We start from the raw sequence: 22,504 nt of genomic DNA on the forward strand, positions 1-22,504 counted from the left end.
GAACAAACCCCGTCCGCGGACATTTGGCAGCGTGTTCCTTTGGCGGTCCAAGTCAAGATTGGCAGTGCTGGCTATTCGACATACATTCACATGCACAGAGACTAATACGAGTTACGTCATAAATGCACTTACGTGGCCTCGGCTGTCCGGCATCAAAATTAATTTGACGCGTAAATCAAATGTAAATGAGTTTTTCAAGGTCCATGCGTTGGAAAGGCCTTTAGTAAGAAAATAAGGATTAGGATACACTGTAAAAAGTGATTTGTTGCTTGAATATACAAAAGTTTTATGTGATTTCAAACAAATCCAGTGTTTTATTTGGAGAACTTTATTATGTTAATTTAATTTAAAAACCTTGACTTTATGCAGTCATTTAACAGATATTGTTTTGTATACTCCTGAAAAAATAAAAAGTGCAGACAACAAATATTTAAAAGTCAAAACTTTTAGTATTTTAAAACTTTTTAATGATCCCTGTTTGTTTTGTGTGTCAATCATATATTTACATTCTCATCGTACTGTATATCTAAGATAGCATTTTTATCTTGGTTTGTACAGACACTTGTACAGGCAGCTTTTATCTTTTACATTAGATAGGATCATTTTAAATACATTCGATAAACTTTTAATTTAAACATTTACCTCCCTCTATCTATCACATTTACATTTACTGAAACAAAGCTTTGTTAATGTAATTTGTAGAAACCATAGAAGTTATATTAGAAGTCATCAGGCTTTATTGTGCTATTGGGGCAAAGCACAAGACTGAAACATGATCAAAAGGAGAAAAAAAATCCAGAGGTGCTTATAATAAGCAGGCTTTTTTTTTTTTTTAATTTTTAAGCATGTTAAGCATGTTCCTGCAAGATATTGAGAAATGAAACTTATTTGGCACTGGGCAGTGTTCCTTAACCTTAAATCAGCTTTATTTGGTTTTATTTGTCCATGTCAAAAAAAAAAATATATATATATAATTTGTATAAAGTATAAGTTTACGTTTAGAACCATTATGATTGTTACATAATTACAATTACCATATTTTCTTGAATACAAATCGTACTTTTTATCATGTGAAATGTGCTGTGATTATTTCAAAGTGAGGAAAATATATTTAATTTTCATGAAAATATGATCAGAATTCAAAACGGTCCTAAAAAGGGTTCATTTTATTTATGCAAAACACATTTTGTTTTCTTCTTTTGGCATTTAATGTGACCTTGACAGGCTCTTGATGGTTGTTATAAAATGCATCCATTAACTGATTCAATGAAAGCTTTAAAAATCCATGTTCTCTTAATCATTTCAGTGGTAGTGACTATTTAATATGAAAGCTGAGTGAAGGCAACTAAAAGCGAATCACTTTTTACAGTGTAGATTCAGCTCACAGTCCCATCTGCACGTTGTCCTCTCTTTTTCAACCATACACACACACACACACACACACACACGCACGTAAGTATCCCTATCTTCTCGTGCTGGTGCCCTGTGGTGAATGTGTTCATAGATGTGTGCTGTCCTGCGTGTCAAATCTGTGTCCCTCCGCTGGCCCTGCGCTGGGCTTGCGACCGCCGGCCTGGTTAGGCACTGGTGACAGAAGGTCTGGTCTGATCAGATACCTGCAGGAATGACCACAGCCAATGTGGTCAGTTCAAACGAACAAAATCTGGATATTTTATCAAATATAGAAATCCTGGCCAGTATGTGTTTTGTAAAAATGCTATCTATGAATATTGTAGTACTCACACCACATCATGGAGCTCCAGGCGTGTGTCGGGTGAAGGGTTGATAAGAATATAAGACAGTCTGTTGCCCTGGTCCGTCATCCCATCTGACATAAGAAGAGCAGGACACAAGACTATAAATGACAGTCCAAACACAAGATAACAACTATGAACATACAGAATCAAAAAAAGATGACAAAGTGTTTGAATGATTCACTTTTAAAATTACCTGAAGGAAGTATGAAGTACTCTACAGTTCAAAAGTTTGAGGTCAGTATGACTTTTAAAGTTTTTAAATAAAGTCTCTCATGCTCACCGAGACTGGATTTATTTGATAAAAAACACAGTAAAAATCTGAAATGTTATCGTGATTTAAAACAACATTTTTCTATTTGAATATATTTCAAAACGTAATTTATTCCTGTGATGCAAAGCTGAATTTTCAGCATCATCACTCCAGTCTTCAGTGTCACATGATTCTTCAGAAACCATTCTAATATGCTGATTTGCTACTTGAGAAACATTTTTAAGTTGAAAAAAGTTGTGCTGCTTAATATTTTTGTGGAAATCAATCTTTTTTTCAGGACTGTATTGCTTTGATGAATGACAAGTTCAAATGAAAAGTATTTGAAACTGAAATCTGTAAGATTAAAAATGTATTTACAGTCACTTTTGATGAATTTAATGCATTCTTGCGGAATAAAAACAAAAAAAAAAATCTTACTGACCCCAAACTTTTTAAAGGTAGTGTAAACATGTCAGATTTCTATAGTTTACAAATATTTATAATTTTCATTTAACATTAAATAGGGCCCTATGAATGTGTATGGAATCACAGAACCCAGTCACAAAAATGGAATTTACTGTATAACGTGGAATGTCATGGAATTTGCAAAATTTTGGATTAATAAATCAAAAGTTAGTCAGTACACTTAAATCAACAGGCAACATGGACTAGTTTCTGCAAATATTAAAATGCCAAATTACTATTTAAACATGAATTCTGCATGTTCTGCGTGTCTCTGCGTGACGCACCATTTGTTTACTACACATACTGAAACGCGCTTGACACTCAGTGTTTTCATTCTCTGCTGCCTCAATATATGAGTACATGAACACATGAACAATCTCTAGAGAGGCGATTCATAAGCATTTTACTGCTTCATTTAAGAAAAACGTCATATCATATACAAACAAAAACTTAAAGGTCTTCACAGCAACCCGTCAAAATAAAAGTTCAGTTTAACTTGAAGAAACTGTGACAGTAACTGTGACAATGTAATAATAGTACTACTACTAATAAAAATATTATTAAAACATTAATAATAATTAAAGCTGCAAGCAGCATTGAAAGGACCCTTATACCCAGGCTCACCGCCATTCGGTGACTTTAAGAAAACAGTGAATGGTGAGCAATATGCATTTAAAGTGGTAAATATAGGAGGAATATGTCAAAGTCGTTTATATGTATCAAACTTCCTGCTGCATAGCTGGTGGCGCTATGCCTATAACTGAATATTGGCATGTAGAGCCAGGACTTTGATCAAACATATGAAGTTTGGGGCAGATTGAACATGGTATGTTTGAGTTAGTGTAAAACATGTTATATTCTGTTGCCAACAGGTGGCGCTTTGATAGTAACTGAATATTGGCTTTCAGTGTAAAACAATTCATTTTCTGTTTCCAGCAGGTGGGGCTATGATTATAACAGAACATCAGCCCTTAGATGTGTTCAGGACAGGTTTCATATTGAATGTGTGAATTTTGGTGCAGATCAGACATTGTAGGCCTGAATTATAACAACATCCTTTTTCATGGTGAGACACTGAAGTTTGTCAGGCCCCCATGTACACACCCTTCAACAAAAACTCAAGATCTTCACAATTTGATGTCACAAAGGGCTTTACATTGCACTGACCAAATTTGATGTAGATCTGTGTAAATCTCTAGGAGGGGTTTGTTTAAATACAATGCCTGAAATGGCAAAAATGGCACAAAACTTGCCAAGAAAATTAAAAATAACAGTAGTCGAACTTTGCACCAGGACTTTTTTTGTAGGTATTGGTGTGTTACATGTGTCTACCGAATTTCATACATGTATGTGAAACATAGCTCGAGGGGCACTTCATTGAAATTTTATAGGTGGCGCTATTGAGCCATTTTGCCACACCCACTTCTGAAACCCATATCAGATGTAAATTTTCTCCACTTTTGATGTGTGTGCAAAGTTCATGAGTTTTCGAGCATGTTTAGAACCTCAATAATGAAAAGAAGAAACTGAGCAATTGTGTAAGTTTCATGATTTAAATTAAATTAAAATGGAAAAAAATGAATTTGGAAAAAAAATCAAACAGAATCTGGGAAAAAATAAAATTAATTTCATAGGGCCATAACTGAATCTATTTGGGTATGACGCTGTTTGATTTACACGATAGATATTAAATATGCAACATTATATTTTTAGCTACAGTGTATCACCCAGCGGTGTGCACACTCACTAAATCCAGATGGCGAGAGCCCCAGGTGCTTCATGCGTGTGCGGACCAAAGCGTTGAGTTCCTGTCTCTCGGAGCGTCGGAACAGGCTGAGTCTCTGCTGGCTGATGCGCTCGGCGGCGCTCCCCATTCCCTTGGCCCCGCTGGAGCTCCGCCCACCTTTACGACTCAACCGTCGCGCCCACTGCATGCTCTTCCTCCTCAGAAGCGGGTGGTCCATGACCTGTGAAGATGATGATGAGGGTGGCTCGGATGACGTGGAGTTACGATGAAGACCGGAGCGGCAGAGCAGAGGTTCGCGGGGTTCACGCGTATCCTCGTAGTCCTCCACCGTGATGGACACCTGAGACTGAGACAAGCCATATGGTGGGCTCATTCCTACACCAAAATGCTACAAAAACAAAGATTGAGAGAAAGATGCATAGGCAGGTACCTCTGAGACGGGGAGTTTATGCGCTTCAGTGCGGTAGATGCCGATGGGGATGTCTCCTGTTGATGAACACAGCTTCTGGTAGAGACGGCCATAAGTGCGAATCCACAAATCCTCCTCTGTGATCTTCATCTAAAAGCAACATCAGGGCAATATCATCATAAATGTTCTCAATTTCATCATGACTGCTATCATTATGGGTATAATTGTCCAGATGCAGTCTCATTATGGACTAAGCGACGGCACTTACAGCACACAGGAAACCAGATCCAGGCATGGAGTCGAGACCTAGCAGCAGTCTGGTGATGGAAATCATGTAGTCCTTCACAAAGGACTACAACATGCACAAAAGATGAAATCAGAAACTGATATGACAGTATTTCAATCATTTTATGAATATTTCAGTAGGCTCTAACAGGTCAGGGTAGAGTCCCTATTTAATAGATGTAAAAGAAAGGCATGTGAGGAACAGTGTTCAATAGCTTTCGCTGAGTCTAAGTGATGAGAATGGTAAGGAATTTAATTAACTTGCATGATTACATTTCCTTAACGATTTGAGGAAGCATCTCTTCAGATCGAATCAAACCAATTGACTCTGAGACAGAACTGTAAGACTTTTTAACTCATTCATTTGAACAGCAGCTCACAGGAGTGAATTTGCAATTGGACTACATATATTGATGTATTGGGTTTGTATTACTTCCTGACGCCCAGGCTTTCCCTCTCATCATGTTCATTTCAGACCATTCCCCCATCTCATTTAAAACATATCTTTAGCTGTGGTGCTGTCAGACTATTTTAGGATTGGGTTCCAGCCATATCAAGCTCAAAATCTGTTAATGAAACAAAATAACTTATATGTTTATATATATTGATCATTCCTGAAACAGTAAAAATACATTTTTCCAAAAGATTCCAAAAAAGCTAAAAAAAAAAAAAAAAAAAGGTTGTGAAAATGAGATGTGATCCTAAGATGTGAGTCTACCCCAGGCTGCCAGATTTTCAAAACAAAACCCACCCAACTGATCAAAAACTATTCCAAAACTAGCCCAATTGGGGGTAAAACACTAGGGTTACCCTAGTAAATTTTGCATTACAGGGGCTAAATATCACATTTGTTGGGGTCATTTTAACCTGCGGACATGAAAAAGACAACAGCCAAATTCTGCAGGAAAACCGTGAACTTAGCAACACTGTCCTACCCTCAGATACTGGGGAATTCACAGAGTTTTTTTTACTGCTTCAGGTTGACAAGTGAATTTATTGTTGGTCGTAGTCCTGATGTTACTGCTTGGTTGAACAACTGGCCACAGCTTATGAAAATCTAATCAAAATTAGATTGCTTTTAAGTTTGCAAAATGACTGCTATTAAGATGTCAGGTCTATGCTTACATTGTTGCCAGTGTCTGTGGTAATGCAAGTTACGTAATCAGATTACTTTTTCAAGTAACTAGTGAAATAACGCATTACTTTTACAATTTAAAGAAAATATCAAAGTTACTTTTTCAACTAAGTAGTGCAAGTTACTTGGTTTTCCCATTTATTCACTAACACCTCTCCTGTCCCTGTGTTGAAAGAAATTGGGAGTGAGGTGCAGAGGTACTTCCTTCAGCCTGAGGCTTAATAATGTCACTTTTGGTGTAAAATAACCTTTACAGTTGCTAAAGATATAACTTTTGGGATTTTAGTTATTAAAAATAAACAAAAAGTAACTAAATAACACAATTAGGTACTTTTTATGGAGTAACGGAATATTGTAATGCATTACGTTTTAAAGTAACTTTCCCCAACACTGACTGTTGCATCTTGTCAGTTGTGCGCAACTTTTAAATGGGTCGTGAAGCAGCCTTTACCCTTCGATATACAGTGCCTTGCAAAAGTATTCACACCCCTTTATTTTTCCTTCATGTTTTTTGTTGCAGATTTATGTTAAACCGCTTTAAATCACTTTATTGCACATCAGTGACAAAGCAAAAACAGAATTGTCACAACTTTGTAAATGTATTAAAACAAAAAACCTGAGTACATTGCATAAGTATTTATACCCATAACTCAGTACTTAGCTGAAGCACCTTTACAGCCTCAAGTCTTTTTTTGGGTATTGATGCGGAAAAAGGTAATGTAATGTAAGGCAGCAACAAAACGTGAAAAAAAATGAAGGGGTATGAATACTTTCGCAAGGCACTGTTTACGAATGTACATCTACACTAATCTAATGTTTGAAAGAAAAACAGTCATTTTCTAGTGCTTGTCAACCTAAACAGATATTTAACAATTCTGAAATAATTATTTTGGACATTATTATAACCACACATTTTACTGAAATAGTATTTAAAGAATAATGTTTAATGAAAAATATTTTGTAATAAATATTGATAATATTAGTAAGGCATTGTGCTTAGAGAGTTATGATTAACTCATATGATTATGATTCACATGAATGGAACTCAGTGCATCTCATGAACTACTTTTTATTTATTAGAAGGGGAAACATGTTTGTATATAAATTGTAGCAGTGAATAACGTAAAATACAAGGATGAACAATCATTAAACCATGAATCACACTCACTCAGTATGACAGTTACTAAACGGTTTCCCACACATCTTTATTTTTGGATTTGGCCAGAGAAAAAGTATGTGTAAACACCCTATACGGCCTATAGGATTTATTATAATTTATTATCGTAATGAAGGACAGAAAAAAGAAATCACCTGCATTATTTATAGTTACCTGATACAGCAGAGTGTCTAACATACTGACGCTAAACACCTTCCCGGCTGCGAATGGTAATCTGAACATGAACACCAGGTTAGAGCCTCTCTCTCTCTCTTTCTACAGCACAAATGGAGCAAAAGATGAGGTATCAAGTTATTTTAGAGTGTTTGGAAAACATAAATGTGTTTTCTATTGTACTACATTCGTGTCTCACCTTTTCCAGCTTGGAGAGAGCTAGAGAATAGTGATCTTTCACTTTGAACTGCATGAAGCGCATGTTTGCCGGGTGGGTGAGTTCAGTTATGATACTGAGAGCTGGAAAAAGCCTTTGAGAAACAGTGAGGAGAGAGTGTCAAGTCTCTAAATGCATCAAGCTGAATGACATACATGTTGAAGGACCTACCTGAAGAGCGTCTGAACATTAACAATGGTCTTGGCATCCGCCATGTAATCCTCCTCGGCGATCATGGAGCTTTCTTTGTCCACCACAACCATGGTGTCAGCAAACGTCACGCCACAACGCAGAAGACTATCCAAACTGCACACAAGAATCAGTAAAATGACACAAACAGAGGGACAATAACTAATATTTTGACAATACTCTATGCCTGTACAGATACTTTGTGAAGGTATTCCTAGAGGTAAAAAATAATGAGTGTTTTCAAACAGGTTTCCAAAATCACACCTTTCCTTAACCCTTGTTCCTTAAAAATTTATCTTAGGTCCTGTTTACACTTGGTATTAAGATGCGTTTTGGTTGATCGGATCACAAGTAGATGAGGGAGGCACATTCTTATTTACACTTGCTGTTTTTATCTGTCTCTTTTTTCCTTCTTTTGACCACTTCCCTGATTTTTCTAAGGAGAGATTCTTTGGGTGGGTGTATATACAGCAATATGTATATGTAATTTATATCAATAACATCAAAACTGCTCATACTATATGTACAGTTTTATGCAAAAGTTTCCAGAATCTGTGAAAATGTGAATAATTTTAACAAAATAAGAGAGATGCAAAATGCAAAATACAAAATGCATCTTTTTTTTAGTACTGTCCTGCGTGAGATACTTTACATTAAAGATTTTTACATATAGTCCACAAGACAAAAAAAAAAAAAAAAAAAAAAAGAAAAAATAGCTGAAACGATTAAAATAACCCCTGCAAAAGTTTGGGAACCCTTGGTTCTGTGAGTGGTTATCTGGATGATCTACGATGTTTTTTTGTATTGTGATAGTTGTTCATGAGTCCCTTGTTTGTTCTGAACAGTTAAACTGCGCTGTTCTTCAGAAAAACGCTCCAGGTCCTGCAGATTCTTCAGTTTTCCAGCATCTTTTGCATATTTGAACCCTTTCCAGCAGTGACTGTATGATTTTGAGATCCATCTTTTCACACTGAGGACAACTGAGGGACTAAAACACAGCTATTAAAAAAAAGGTTCAAACGCTCACTGATGCTCCAAAAGGAAACATAATGCATTAAGAGCCGGAGGGTGAAAACTTTTGAATTTGAAGATCAAGGTAAATTGTACTTAATTTGTCTTCCGGGACACATGCAATTATCTTCTGTTGCTTCCAAAGGGCTACTAAATGGAAAAAAAAAGATATTTTAACAACATAAGAAAAATTTGGATCTCTTCATTCTGTTTAAAAGTTTTCACCCCCGGCTCTTAATGCATCGTGTTTCCTTCTGGAGCATCAGTGAATGTTTGAACCTTTTTTAATAGTGTTTGAGTCCCTCAGTTGTCCTGTGAAAAGATGGATCTCAAAATCAAACAAGAACAAACAAGGGACTCATGAACAACCATCACAAAACAAAAAAACAGTCGTAGATCATCTAAGTAATCACACACAGTATTAAGAACCAAAGGTTCCCAAACTTTTGTAGGGGGTTATTTTAATAATCTCAGCTATATTTTGTCTTGTAGACTACATGTAAACATCTTTTATGTAAAATATCTTCCTCAGGACAGTACTAAATAAAAAATAACATGCATTCTGTATTATCTCTCTTGTTTTGTTAAAATTGTTTACCTTTTTGTAGATTCTGCAAGGGGTTCACAAATTTTTGCATAAAACTGTAACACGTTTGTTTGGATCATGATTAAAATGCAGTGGAACTGCAACTGACTCATGCATTCAGATTCATATAAAAGCACAGCCAGGAAAAAAACAGGATAAACCATTAAAAAAAAACGTGATACAGATTTTTGGTCAAACCGTCCACCACTAATTCAGAGCACACGCATTCATACTAAATAGTAGATAATTTTTTAAATGGTCACAAAGTAAGTACATATTCAAAAGGATTCCCTTTGGAGTATGTGATTTTGTACGCAGCCAGTCGCTAGTTTTGTTTCTGAATGAATGTGTTTGAACAATCCGTCCAAATGAATGATTTAATGACTCATTCATAAAGACACTTGTCACCACCTACTAATGGTTACTGATGTCACCAACAGCACGTGTCATTGAAAAAACCCTTAATAATGTACCGACCGACTGACTGTCTGTCTGGAACAAACTAAGACAATGGAATGATACAAACAATAAAAACTATTTATCAGCAGTCAAATTCAGTCACCAGAACTAAATGTTGTATAACACATATGTGAACATACAAGCTTCAAGTAAAGCTTCTCGTACTTGTCAATGGAGCCCACTGTGTAGAAAACCATAGGAAACCAGCAGATGGCCTCCAGGAAATCTGCCTCAGGTCTAGCAAACAGCACAGAAAGAGATGTTGAGAATGTGAGGTGGTGCCTTGACAAAAACATGCAAAATGAATTAGCAAGGTCTCAGTTGTCTCTTTCCAGGTATTTTAAGAAACTGACCCAATGTCTATAAAAAACACACCACTCTGCCCTGCTCCAGGGCACCTAAATAATGAAATCCAGCCTGCAGATGCTCCCCAGTGTACATCCAATCAGGAAAAAACAAGATGACTCAGAGTTTCATTACATTTGATCGCATTATATGACAATGAATCTCCTCATATTAGTTTTCTGTTACGGGAGAAATGAGGATTGTGTCATAACAAAAACAAAAACAAAGGATGGCTGATATCTAAAGGCCCTACTCTTTCGTAATGTTTCTATTTTTAGGACACTCACACGTTCTCCAGTAGCAAAACGATTGGGTTGAGCTCCTTTCTGGGCCGGTAATACGCCCGCAGCGGGACGATGAAGTTATAGAGGCCGTTTCCAGCGCTTTCTGCGGAGACGATAATCAGTTTGTTTTTAAAGCCGTATGAGCGAGCGTCCTCGTAGGGCATATGATGACAAGCCTGAGAAAATAATCTGCTGTTAGGATGTTGTGCTGTGAAGGGTGTAGTTGGTGAACTTTTGTGAACTGTCATATATATAAAAGATTTAGAGAGAGGCAGACATTCACCTTGTCCAGACGCAGACAGCAAAATGGCATTTTCTCCTGCAGGAGGTGGCAGAGGGCAGGGGAGCTGCCGATGTATGGAGAGTTGAGCGGGTAGCCTTTGACCCATCTGTGAGAAATACAAGCACACAAACAACTGTCTCAGACAACACTATCATTTAAAAGTTTGGGGTCGGAACAATTTTTTTATGTTTTTGAAAATGTTATCTATTGCAATATGTTTTGAAGGGAACTCATATGGCTTAATAACATAAACAATGTCTCTTACTGAAATACGCAGTAGAAAACCCATGAAAGATTTATGTTTTTAAAAAAATCCAGATTGTTTTATACATATTTTGGACTATGGGGGGTGCCATTATTTTGATGTTGTCAAATGGTTGTACTCGGTGAGCTACTGCCACTGCCTGTTGCTATTTTTACCACAACGCTCGGAAATTGGAAATCGGAATTGGAAAATAAAATACTGATACGATAAGCACAGCTACTGAAAGAGCTTACAGGTGGCGATGGCTATAAGCGTAGGCTTAAACCAACTGCTGTACCATCTATTTTCCCCAAAAGGAGTCTAAACTCCCCCAGATATTGAGTTAAATCCGCGTCGAGTAACTTCTTCAGTGGTTGCGGCGGCATGACAAACGCCAGCATGTTTACTTCCTGTCAGGATGGCATCTAGCGTTTCTTGTCTCTGCTGTTTGTGAGCTCTTTCAGTCGCTGTGACACTAAAAGCCTCAAAGGCATCAGGGCTAAAGTGGAGAGAATAAAGATGCAGGTCTTTAGGAAGTTTTATTCGTCCATAAGCATCTTCCCATTCTTCTCTCCTCTTCTTATTGCTAGGAAAAGCAGTAAAGACTGACATTGCTTCTCTTGTTGCCCTTCAACTGAAAATTATAAACACAAGCCGCACAATGTGGCATTGTATCAGTATTTTATTTTCCGAGTTGTTTCTGAGGCTGTGCCAGTAGCTCACAGAGTGCAACCATTTGACGTCATCAAAATAATGGCGCCCCCCATAGTCCAAAATATGTATATATAACCCATCTTTCATGGGTTTTCTACTATATTTCAGTAAGAGACTTCATTTATGTTATATTAAGCCATACAAGTCTTAATACCCATGGTACCTGAAGAATAGAACGTTCAAAAGGGAAATGTCTTTACTGCCACTTTTGATCATTTTAATGCATCTCTGCTGAATTAAAATATTAATTTCTAAACAAAAAAAATTGCTGACTCCAAACTTCTGAACAGTAAAAATTCAGTGGTTCGATCACAGGAATGCATTTAAATTTTAAAATTTATTACAATAGAACAGTTACTGTATTTTGGTCAAATAAATTCAGGCTTGGTGACAGACTCCAAACTAGGACTGGGCTGATTTTTGCTACCGTGTGAAAGTTGTAAAACCCAATTAATTCTTGTTTTAAATTATTATTTATGGTCAGAACATGACAAATACTTCATATTTTTTCCATTCATTTTTCCTTAAAGTAAATCAAGAAATCAAGAAGCAGGTTTGTGTTGCTTGATAATATTAATAATAATAATCTAACATTTTTTGTCTCTTAGAAATACACATTTGATAGTAGCTTGAGTTAGGATGGAAATATCTGTAATAAAATGATGAAATGTAAGTCATTATTCTGAGTATTTTTTTTTTAATTAACCATCGATCTTCCATAGTAGCATACATCACGAAATAACAGTAAAAATCACAAATACAGAACCTTAGTACCATGGTAAAAATGTAATATGGTTTATATGTATTTGTATGAAAAACTGTAGCTTAAATACATTGAGAATAAATGCATAATGCATATGCTTTTTCACCCAACCCTACTCTAAATTGCGATATAATAAATACTTACTCTTGATGATTATTTTTGAAATTCTGATGATTGTTGTATAATCTATAAATAAAACTATCCACTTTATTTTTCCCATAAGAGCAGGCGTGGCCATTTATGGGTGTGGCTTATGGTCTCATCCACGTCTAGCTATTTTTAGCTGTACAAAACAGCTCATTTTGCTGCTTGATATTGCAAATTGGTGTGTCTTACTATATTATTTTTGACAATTCCTGTCTGGTTGGCCAAAGCAAGCTGTAAAGTGGGCAAACTTTATTTGAACAGTCAAACGTCTGGCTTCTTGAGACCTAAACCAAGATCATATTTATGTGGTCTAGAGACCAAGACCTGGTCCTGCACGATCTAAGACTCACTCGCAGTGTGCTCCCCACCACTGGCCTTTCTGCTCTCCCCCCTCTTCCTCCTTTCCCTCCTCTCCTCCCTCGTCCTCCGATTGGTCTCCAAGCAGGTCAAACGTAGGGCTGTGCACCCCGTCTACCACCTCCAGGACGGGGGCGATGCTGTGTCTCCTTTCCTCCCCTGAGCTGCTCATGGCGGGCAGTGCTAGAGTGTTACAGCCGCCCACTTCTGTCCTGGAGCCACTCCTACTCACAGTCCCGCTGCCCAGAGCCGGCGGGCCCGAGCCTTCTGGACTGCTGTCGCTGGAGTCCTGCAGGTCAATGGCTACCGTGCCTGTTGGAGGACCAGAGACATTTGTGAGTCAGAGGAAATCAAAATCTGACTTTATTAACTTTCTTAATGTACGTTATTAATCAGCGCAGAATTATTCAAAATAAAAAAAAAATGTCTATCTTCTTAATATTTCATGAAAATCTAATAGCTTCCCGGGAGGATGTAGTTTTAGAGAAAGGGAGTGTGGTTGAAAAAAAAATGTTAATTAGCAGATCGACTCCAATCGCTTACAGCACCTTCAATCAAACCACTCAAGTCCAAGAAATAGCAGAATTGACTTCCAGTGCTTTTCACTAGATGGTGATATTGCACTAAAATGGGACATTTTGTTAGCAAAAAAAAAAAAAAAAACCCTGGTAAAATTATGCAGTGAATTTTACAACCGTGTTTCTCTTTTTCTGTCTACATCCATCTCACATCCGCAGTAACGAACTGTATTACTGAATTCTACTGTGTTCTGCTGATACTGAGTAACATTACTACATTACACAGTATTTATGGAAGAGATGAAAAATCAACATGAATAATTTGACTGTTAATCAGTGCAAAATTATTCAAAAAAAAGTTATTATTTATTCAGTAAAAAATAAAAAACCATTAATCATTATCATTAACATTATCTCTCATCCCTGATCACAATTGTGATAACCATGATTCCACTCTATGAGAACAGAATTACATAATTATATGACATAACAATAATAATAATAATAATAATAATAAAAAATGATTTGGACTTAAATAAACCAAAGATACTACCAAAGAATATTTTAAAACTTTTACAAAATATTTTAAACATTATTCTTAAACCTTAAATAATATATAATAATAATAATAATAATAAAAAATGATCTGGACTTAAATAAACCAAAGATACTACCAAATAATAATTTAAAACCTAAATTTTTTTTTTAATCATTACTCTTGACTTTTTAAATAATAATAATAATAATAATAATGATAATAATAATAATAATAATTGACATTGACTTAAATAAACCAAAGATACTACCAAAGAACATGCTACCAAGGAATATTTAAACTTAATAAAAGATATATTTAAATCATTAGTCTCGACTTTTTAAATAATATATATATATATAATAAATTATATATAAAAATAAAAAAATAAAAAAATAAATGACTTGCAAATAAACGATCCTACCAAAGAATATTTCACACTTTTTAACAATAGTTAAAACATTAGTCTTAAAGTCTTAAATCTTAAATAATAATGATAATAATAATAATAATAGCAAATGACTTGGACTTGAGTGAACCAAAGATACTACCAAAGAATATTTTAAACTTTTTAAAAATATTTTAAAAATATTCTTCAACCTTAAATACTACTACTACTACTAATACAAATACTACTAATAATAAATGACTTGGACTTAAGTAAACCAAAGATACTCCCAAATAATAGAGTAAACTTATTAACCTTAAATAATAATAATAATAATAATAATAATAATAATAATAAATGACTAGGACTTAAAAAAGGGGTGGACAAAATAGATAGGATGAATTTCCATTTCATGCTTCAATGTTTATGTGTAATAAGAAAAACTGACAATTCACAATAATCTGTATAATTTATCATCAAGCAAAAGTTTACTATTGAAATGAAAAAGTGAGTTTACAGACTAACCCATGCTGGCTATAATACTGTGCACTGGTAACCGAGTGAGGCCATGGTATATTGTCTGCGGGACCCCTCTGGAGTCGCCCCCGGGGCCCCTGACTGGCTCTCTGTGGCCCCTGACAAAGGCTGAGTTCTCCTCCTTGGAGATGTTGATATAGAAACAGGTATCGGAGGCTCCCATGATATGACAGGGTCCAGGATTCAAGAGGATGTTGGCTGTGTCCATCCTCCGCACCCCGATCAAACACACGCCGTATCTGCCAACACGTAACAGTGTTAATGTGTATACACTGGCATGAAAACATAGTGATTCACTGCATCTAGACTTACTTCTTATGTGCGTGAAAGGAAGCGAAGGTAAAACTCTTTCCCTGATATTCTCCAAAAAACTTGCTCTCTTCCAGCCGAATGTGGTGGACCTCATTGGCTGCACACCGCCGGTACGTGCGCTGCCATTGGTCGACGGAGCCAGCACCGCCTTCCCTGTGACAGACAGACATGGATGACCTTTTGCAATGTTCTCCCAAAGATTTAAGGGAGAGCTCACACAAAAATAAAATTCTGCCCTCGTTTACTCAGCCTCATGTCGTTTCAAACCCTTAAGACTTTCGTTCATCTTTGAAACACAAATGAGGATCAATTTTTAATGAAACCTGAGAGGTTTCTGACTCATCATTGAGTCAGTCTATTACAACAATTCAACTTTGAAGCTTCAAAAAGTTCATGAAGATCTTGTAAATGTAATCCATATTAACCTTACAAACTATTAATAAGCAGTAAATTCGGAATTTATTGAGACAAAAGTCATAGTTAATAGTGAGAATTGGTCACCAAATGTTTTGGTAATTTCTGGTAACACTTTTCAAGGTGATACAAGCACAGCTGTTACATGTATTTACTAATAATACCAAATTTTAATATTTTGGGTTGAATTATTCCATTGACATGTCCTTCAAATGTATTCACAGCTTGCTGTTCAGCTTGGGAAAACACTGTATCTTACAGATGGACAGAGAAAATAAAAACCACTTGATGTGTCTTTGACATCCCTGCAAACGGCTGGGAAGATGAAGGGGAGGTGAGAACCAGAGGGAGTGGAGGAGTGTTAAGAAGGAGGAGGTGAAGAAACAAGGACGCATGACGCAGAGTTAAATTCACAGTTTATGGGATCTTTGCCGCTGTGTGTATCGATGTGTATGCGTCAATATTTTACAGTCGGTGGGTCTGACCTGTTGAGGGGCTGGAAGGCGCCTGCTCGCTGCTTGAAGGCCTCTGAAGATGCTGTTCTGATAATAAAAACGCAACCGTTAAACACATGCTGATGGTTCAGTGAATGAGGACTCTGATGTAGATCTATCCTTTATCTCATCCAGTAAACACATGTATGCAGAGATGTCTGTGAAGCAGCATAAGAATTGTGTTTTATTTTAGGCATCATGTTGGTGTATGGTGTAAATATATTCAAAAGAGTCAAAGAGAGTGCAGCATTCAGGTTCTGGAAGTAAAAAAGGCCTTCATTTTCTCCACAGGGAAACTTAGAAACCTTTAAAGACAGATTTGTTATGAGCTACGAGCCTAGTTTTGTTAAACAGTTTGCATTATCTCAACTTATTTAAAAATAAATCAGTGGAATTTTTGCTGAAAAATACATTACCCAGGGTTCTGTGGCAAAAACTTCCACCAATCAGAGAGTCACACTGAGCAAATTTGAATATAAACTTAAAATATATTGTCTTTTTTAATTGATTGTTATTTGCAATGCTTCATGGGATTGTGGTTTTGTACCTTTGGCTTTTTGTTAGATTTTATACTTAAGGTTTGTAATACTGCTGTCAAATTGATTAATTGTGATTAATCGCATCCAAAATAAAAGTTTGCATTTATATAATATATGTGCATATACACACAGTATAAAACATTACGAACTACTGATTTCAAATTTGCTTTGTATATATACACACAGTACACAACATTACAAACTAGCACTGTCAAATCGATTAATCGCGATTAATCACATCTAAAATACATTTGTTTAGATAGTTTGTGTATGTACTGTGTATATATACACAGTGCACAACATTGCAAACTAGCGCTGTCAAATCAATTAATCGCGATTAAACAAATCCAAAATAAAAGTTTGTTTACATATGTGCTTACAACATTACAAACTAGTGCTGTCAAATCGATTAATCACAATTAATCGCATCCAAAATCAAATGTTTACATAATATGTGCGTGTACTGTGTATATATACACACAGTAAGCAATATTACAAACTAGTAGTGTTGGGTCCGAGTCCACCTAAGTCGAGTCCGAGTCGAGTCTGAGTCTTTAACCAATCGAGTCCGAGTCCAAGGAAACACTACTGTTTGTCAGTATCTTAACATTGTTTTAACCCAGGGGTGCCCAAACTCGGTCCTGGAGGGAGGTGTCCTACATAGTTGTCCAAACCCCCTGGCAGGTGCGTTGAGGGAAGTTGGGGCTAAACCAAGGACCAGGACCGAGTTTGGGCACCCCTGTTTTTCATCTTTACAACTAGAAAAACGCAATGTCAATTGAAATGTAAGAAAAGCAAACCTCTGTTGGATCTTGCCATTTTGATTTTTGATTTCACAACATCTCATAAGTGTCCAAGCTCTGTTTAGCAAACTTAAAGTCATGCAACAGACGTTATGGCTGATCTATGTAATGTGACATATTTCAGAGTGAAACAGGTTTTGGAATGTGATAAATTATAGGGCGGTCCTTGACTTTATTCATTGATATATAGTAAATGTATAAATTCAATGGTGGGGGTAAAGGAGTAAATATGGGTGAATGGGACCTTAAGAGCAGAAAATGCACCTTTTTCATTTCTGATTGTGGCTGTGTGTGTTTTGGGTTTTATATGACTTTTTTTTCTTGGATGAAAATGAGGCCGTGAGGGATAAACCTAGTCTTTACAATGGCACACACTGTGTATAAAGCCCTACATATACTTTCCATAAGTCACAGCAAACTCACACCTGTTTTATTTTTGAATGCATTTATAGTTACATTAATTACAATAAATTACATTATATAAACAAAAACTGATGATGTGCCATTGAATTATTAGAAAATCATTTTTTTTTTTTTTTTTTTTTAAAAAGTGAGTGATTTTCTCTTTTTCTTTTGTTGTTTGATGAATATTTATGACACGGTCGGTGGCTGCAGGTTTACGCTGCTGTCGCTTTAAGATCTGACGCACAGATCATATTTTGACGTATCCATATTTTCTCCCAACTGTTCAGGTTTATTTAAGACAAAACTGACTTCATTTATATGAATAGTCTCTAAGACGAGCATATGTGTAGCAATACAGACCCTATTAGAAGCGAAAGAGCACTCGGCATTTGCACACTGACTGAGAGGCGAGTTCTATGAGCGCGCTTTAAGTGTGTGCGCACATAAACCCGTCGGCTTTCAAGTAACCTACTGGACAAGACTGAAAAACACATGCAAATACTGAATATCACTTTCGTGATAATGCGTCAGTGAAATTTTCATCAACTGTCTCTGGACTCAGATGGACTCGGCATATTTTCAGAGTCCAAAAAGCTTGAGTCCGAGTCAAGTCCGAGTAAAAAGACATCCGAGTCCGTGACAAGTCCGAGTCGCCTAAAAATTGTACTGGAGACCGGACTCGAGTCCGAGTACGAGTCCGAGTACCCCAACTCTACAAACTAGTGCTAATTAATTGCATCTAAAATACGTTTGTTTAGATAGTTTATGTACTGTGTATATACACATAGTAAGCAACATTACAAACTACCGCTGTCAAATCGATTAATCGCAATTAATCGCATCCAAAATAAAAGTTTGTGTTTACATAATATGTGCGTGTGCTGTGTATATACACATAGTAAGTAACATTACAAACTAGCGCTGTCAAATTGATTAATCACAATTACTCATATCCAAAATAAAAGTCATGCCTTATAATGCTTTGACAATGAACAGAAAAAGAAATAATATCCAAATAAAAAAATATATTTCTAGAACCAATGTTGCTGAAAAAGTGAGCAGCAATAATAAATATTAATAATTAATATCCATTTTACACCATAAATACCACCCGTCTTTTAACACCTGACAGGATGTTTTAGTGATATATTGCCCTCAAAAACGCATATTTCAGATGATAATGCACACAAATGTGGTTGGTCACTTTCAATTTTAGTCAAACAATCTCTTCCTGTCCAAGTCGTGGGTTCATAAGCTAAAATCTAAAATCTGGAAAATGCTGTAGTACAAAGTCTGGCTACTAGGGATGAATGAATATTTATACTCACTGTCCTCTAGAGGAGTGAATCAATAAGGTGATCAGAGTGGACGTGGCAGGACACACACAGTTGAGGGCCAACATGGCATACTTAAACTCCTCCTCACAAACCACATGGTCTGCAAAACAAACACACAAGAAGTATTAATTCTCAGATTTCTGTCATGGAATCTGTTTTCATTGTGGAGGTATGTTCAATTCAAGCTAAGCTCTATTGACATTGTATTGATTACCAGGGAAAATAACAGAGATAATAAGTTTGTACAGGCATCCATGATGGCTGATGGGGCAAAAGGGTTTATAAGCATAACTATGCAGCTTGTAAGTTCAAGTTTTTTGGGCAAAAATGTGTAATTTTAGCTGCAAAATTGTCAGTGGCGAGATGTAACCTCACATCCTTTACTAGGAAGATACTAGGTTGACATAGTAAGTTGAAAAAGTACATATGGCTTTGCACAGACGAGCAATTTTATTGCACTTATCTAATGTTAACATGTATAATGTATATAATTGTGGGTATACTTTTAAATCAGCCTCCATTTTTAAGTTTATTCTAATGCAATGACTTACCCCATGTATGGACATCAACTGAAAATCTATGACAAGAACATTTTTATTTATTTATTTAATCACACTTATAATTAAACTAAATTAAATTAAATTAAATTAAATTAAATTAAATTAAATTAAATTAAATTAAATTAAATTAAATTAAAATTTTGATTGCATTTTAACTTCTAAATCAATATATATTACCATTACGAATTTTTTGGACGGTAAGAATTTTTTTTCCTGAAAGATGTCTACTTTTCTTACGAAGGCAACATTTATTCGATAAAAAAAAGTGAAATATTATTACAATTTAAAATAACTGTTTTCTAGTTTATTATATTTTAAATAGAAATTATTCCTGTAATGCAAAGCTGAATTTTCAGCAGCCATTATCATAATCTTTCATAAATTATTCACAAAGTTGTGCTGCTTTTTGTGGAAATCAGGATTTTTCAGGATTCTGTGAAGAATAGAAAGTTCAAAAGAACATCACTCATTTGAAATAAAAATCTTTTGTAACATTATAAATGTCTTCATTGCACCTTTTGATTTAATGTGTCCTTGCTGCATATAAGTATTAATTTCTAAAAATAAAATAAAATAAAATAAAATGCACTGACCTCAGACTTTTTAATGGTAATGTATAACCTTTTGACTTTTTTAAGCGTGCAAATCAAATCAAGCTGTTGTGATATTTGACCACAGGAACCTTGCTAATATAGCGTACAGAAAGGCAATCCCAGCAGAACATTAATTAAAACTCTCATTCCTCCTGATTAGTATTGCTAACCCATTTGCAGATCTCAACTCCCTGCATTTGATTTTAAAGACACATATCGCAGAGGTCAGAGCCTCTTGACGCCATTAACAGACTGTGAAATAAGGCGACGCCTGAGATCTCATGCTCCTTTACCTCCCCTGCTCAAAACAGCTGCCCTCTTAAACGGCCTCCACACAGCTGAGTGAACACACATCAGCTCCAGACCTCCGCTGCCATTTAAATGCCAGCCAATGTACCATAAAAACACACAAAGACAGACAGTTTAGAACAAGCGAAAAAGCAGAGGGCAGGAGAGGACATTTATGAATACTTAAGTGTACATACAGTAATGTTACAAAAAATGAATAACGCGTTCATCCGGAGAAAAAAATAGCAGGTAGGACACTAATGACTGTCTCACGGATGGAGCGCAATTTTCATGTGGCTTGTTAGCGGTGAGTGAAAACACATTTACTAATTTTGCTAATTAGGAAAATGAGTCAATAAAATTGCATTAGCATCGAGGAAAACATTGACTCCAGACGTGCATTTCGGCTATGTTTATACCATTTACTTCAATTTAATTCAATGTGGGCTTGGGCCAAAGTCAAAACATAATGGACAGGAAACCACTCTCAAAACATGAAAAATGATATTTTTTGAGCCGAATACGAGGTAAACCATCCAACACAGCTGCTCCTCTGAGGACTGTCTCTTTTGGTCTATTTCTTTTGGTCTATTTTTGGTTGTTTTGGAGATTTTACTCTTTTTTTTTTTGTTCATCAGAGGACGTTGACATCACCTCTAGGCTACGCAGCTTATTAAAAAAACAGTGTTTCTCTCACGGCAGGAAATAAATGATAGGATGCCGACTGTTTCCTCATCCTGTTGCTTTCTGCGTCTCTTTGTTTTGTCTAATTGAGAGGGAAGTGGCAGAGTCATTATTGCTTTATTAGGGTGGATGTGTTAACCATGTATGCTCGGAATTCATGATGTTGCTCTGGTAAAGCTGTTCTTTTTTTGTCTTAGAGTGTATTTAAGAAAAAACCAACCATTTTTAGCATTGCACAAATACTGCTGCATTTTCTTATATGAATAGTCTTTAACACCACAGGCCAGGAACAACCAACACAACCATAGCTGGATTTTACTGACATCTATTCAAACACGCTACTCGCCCAAGGAGAGAAGAATGCTCCGATTGTTTGAATAACCCGAGTCAATTCAGAGAAATGCGTAGGCAAAGGCACGAAGAAGGATTGAAGGTAAAATTGTGAAATGAGGAAAATCACAACGAGAGTAGGACTGATTGTTCTCTGTGGAACAAGTTACAAACTTTCTTTGAAGCTAAAATATGGTGTTTTTTGACTAAACTAGGCTCTTTTTTGTACCTTTTATCTCATATCTATTATCGTTTTTGATAAGAAGGAATGCACTTAAGTGGTTCGCAGGTGTACGATATAAGTACTAAGACCACTCATTTGCGTATCAACAGGGTTGACAGCTGTTAATGCACAATCACCGTTTTAGATCAACTAATTGTAATACTGTATAAGATTTTCAAAATGAAACCATAAATCTAGGCTACGTACTGCCGGTTTCAGAGCAAAACACTGATTTTAGGTTTAATGTTGAAAATTCATATTAAAAAAAATAAAATAAAAATGTACAGTTGAGGTCAAAAGTTTACATACACCTCGCAGAATCTGCAAAATGTTAATTATTTTACCAAAATTAAGAAGGATCATACAAAATGCATGTTATTTTTTATTTAATACTGACGTGAATAAGATATTTCACATAAAAGACATTTCAGAGAAAGACAAGAGAAGACAAGACAAGACAAGATTAAATAATAGTTGAATTTATGAAAATGACCCTGTTCAATAACACCTGATAATACTTTGTTGTTACCTAAACGGTCCACAGCTTTTTGTTTTGTTTTTTTTTTT

The 22,504-nt window shown here is 35.9% G+C and overlaps 1 protein-coding gene across 4 annotated transcripts in view; it reads right to left on the reverse strand.

Moving 5' to 3' along the window:
* Positions 1 to 72: 72 nt before the first annotated feature.
* The window catches only part of LOC127163057 (potassium channel subfamily T member 2), an 87,080-nt gene continuing 64,648 nt past the window's right edge, over positions 73 to 22,504 (reverse strand). For 2 of the 4 annotated variants that reach the window (XM_051106070.1, XM_051106069.1), the window contains 16 exons: positions 19,251 to 19,359; positions 16,167 to 16,223; positions 15,268 to 15,420; positions 14,944 to 15,194; positions 12,971 to 13,289; positions 10,753 to 10,858; positions 10,473 to 10,645; positions 10,006 to 10,077; positions 7,767 to 7,901; positions 7,578 to 7,689; positions 7,379 to 7,480; positions 4,897 to 4,980; positions 4,650 to 4,778; positions 4,220 to 4,565; positions 1,744 to 1,855; positions 73 to 1,616 (listed from right to left, as the gene is read on the reverse strand). In XM_051106070.1, coding sequence (XP_050962027.1) covers positions 1,499 to 1,616; positions 1,744 to 1,855; positions 4,220 to 4,565; positions 4,650 to 4,778; positions 4,897 to 4,980; positions 7,379 to 7,480; positions 7,578 to 7,689; positions 7,767 to 7,901; positions 10,006 to 10,077; positions 10,473 to 10,645; positions 10,753 to 10,858; positions 12,971 to 13,289; positions 14,944 to 15,194; positions 15,268 to 15,420; positions 16,167 to 16,223; positions 19,251 to 19,359 — 2,378 coding nt within the window. In that variant the 3' untranslated portion in view covers positions 73 to 1,498. The remainder of the gene's footprint in view (positions 1,617 to 1,743; positions 1,856 to 4,219; positions 4,566 to 4,649; positions 4,779 to 4,896; positions 4,981 to 7,378; positions 7,481 to 7,577; positions 7,690 to 7,766; positions 7,902 to 10,005; positions 10,078 to 10,472; positions 10,646 to 10,752; positions 10,859 to 12,970; positions 13,290 to 14,943; positions 15,195 to 15,267; positions 15,421 to 16,166; positions 16,224 to 19,250; positions 19,360 to 22,504) is intronic. The other 2 variants (XM_051106072.1, XM_051106071.1) reach the window with 1 other exon arrangement.

This window comes from Labeo rohita, chromosome 3, assembly GCF_022985175.1.
Source record: "Labeo rohita strain BAU-BD-2019 chromosome 3, IGBB_LRoh.1.0, whole genome shotgun sequence".
In the NCBI taxonomy this organism is placed as follows: domain Eukaryota; kingdom Metazoa; phylum Chordata; class Actinopteri; order Cypriniformes; family Cyprinidae; genus Labeo; species Labeo rohita.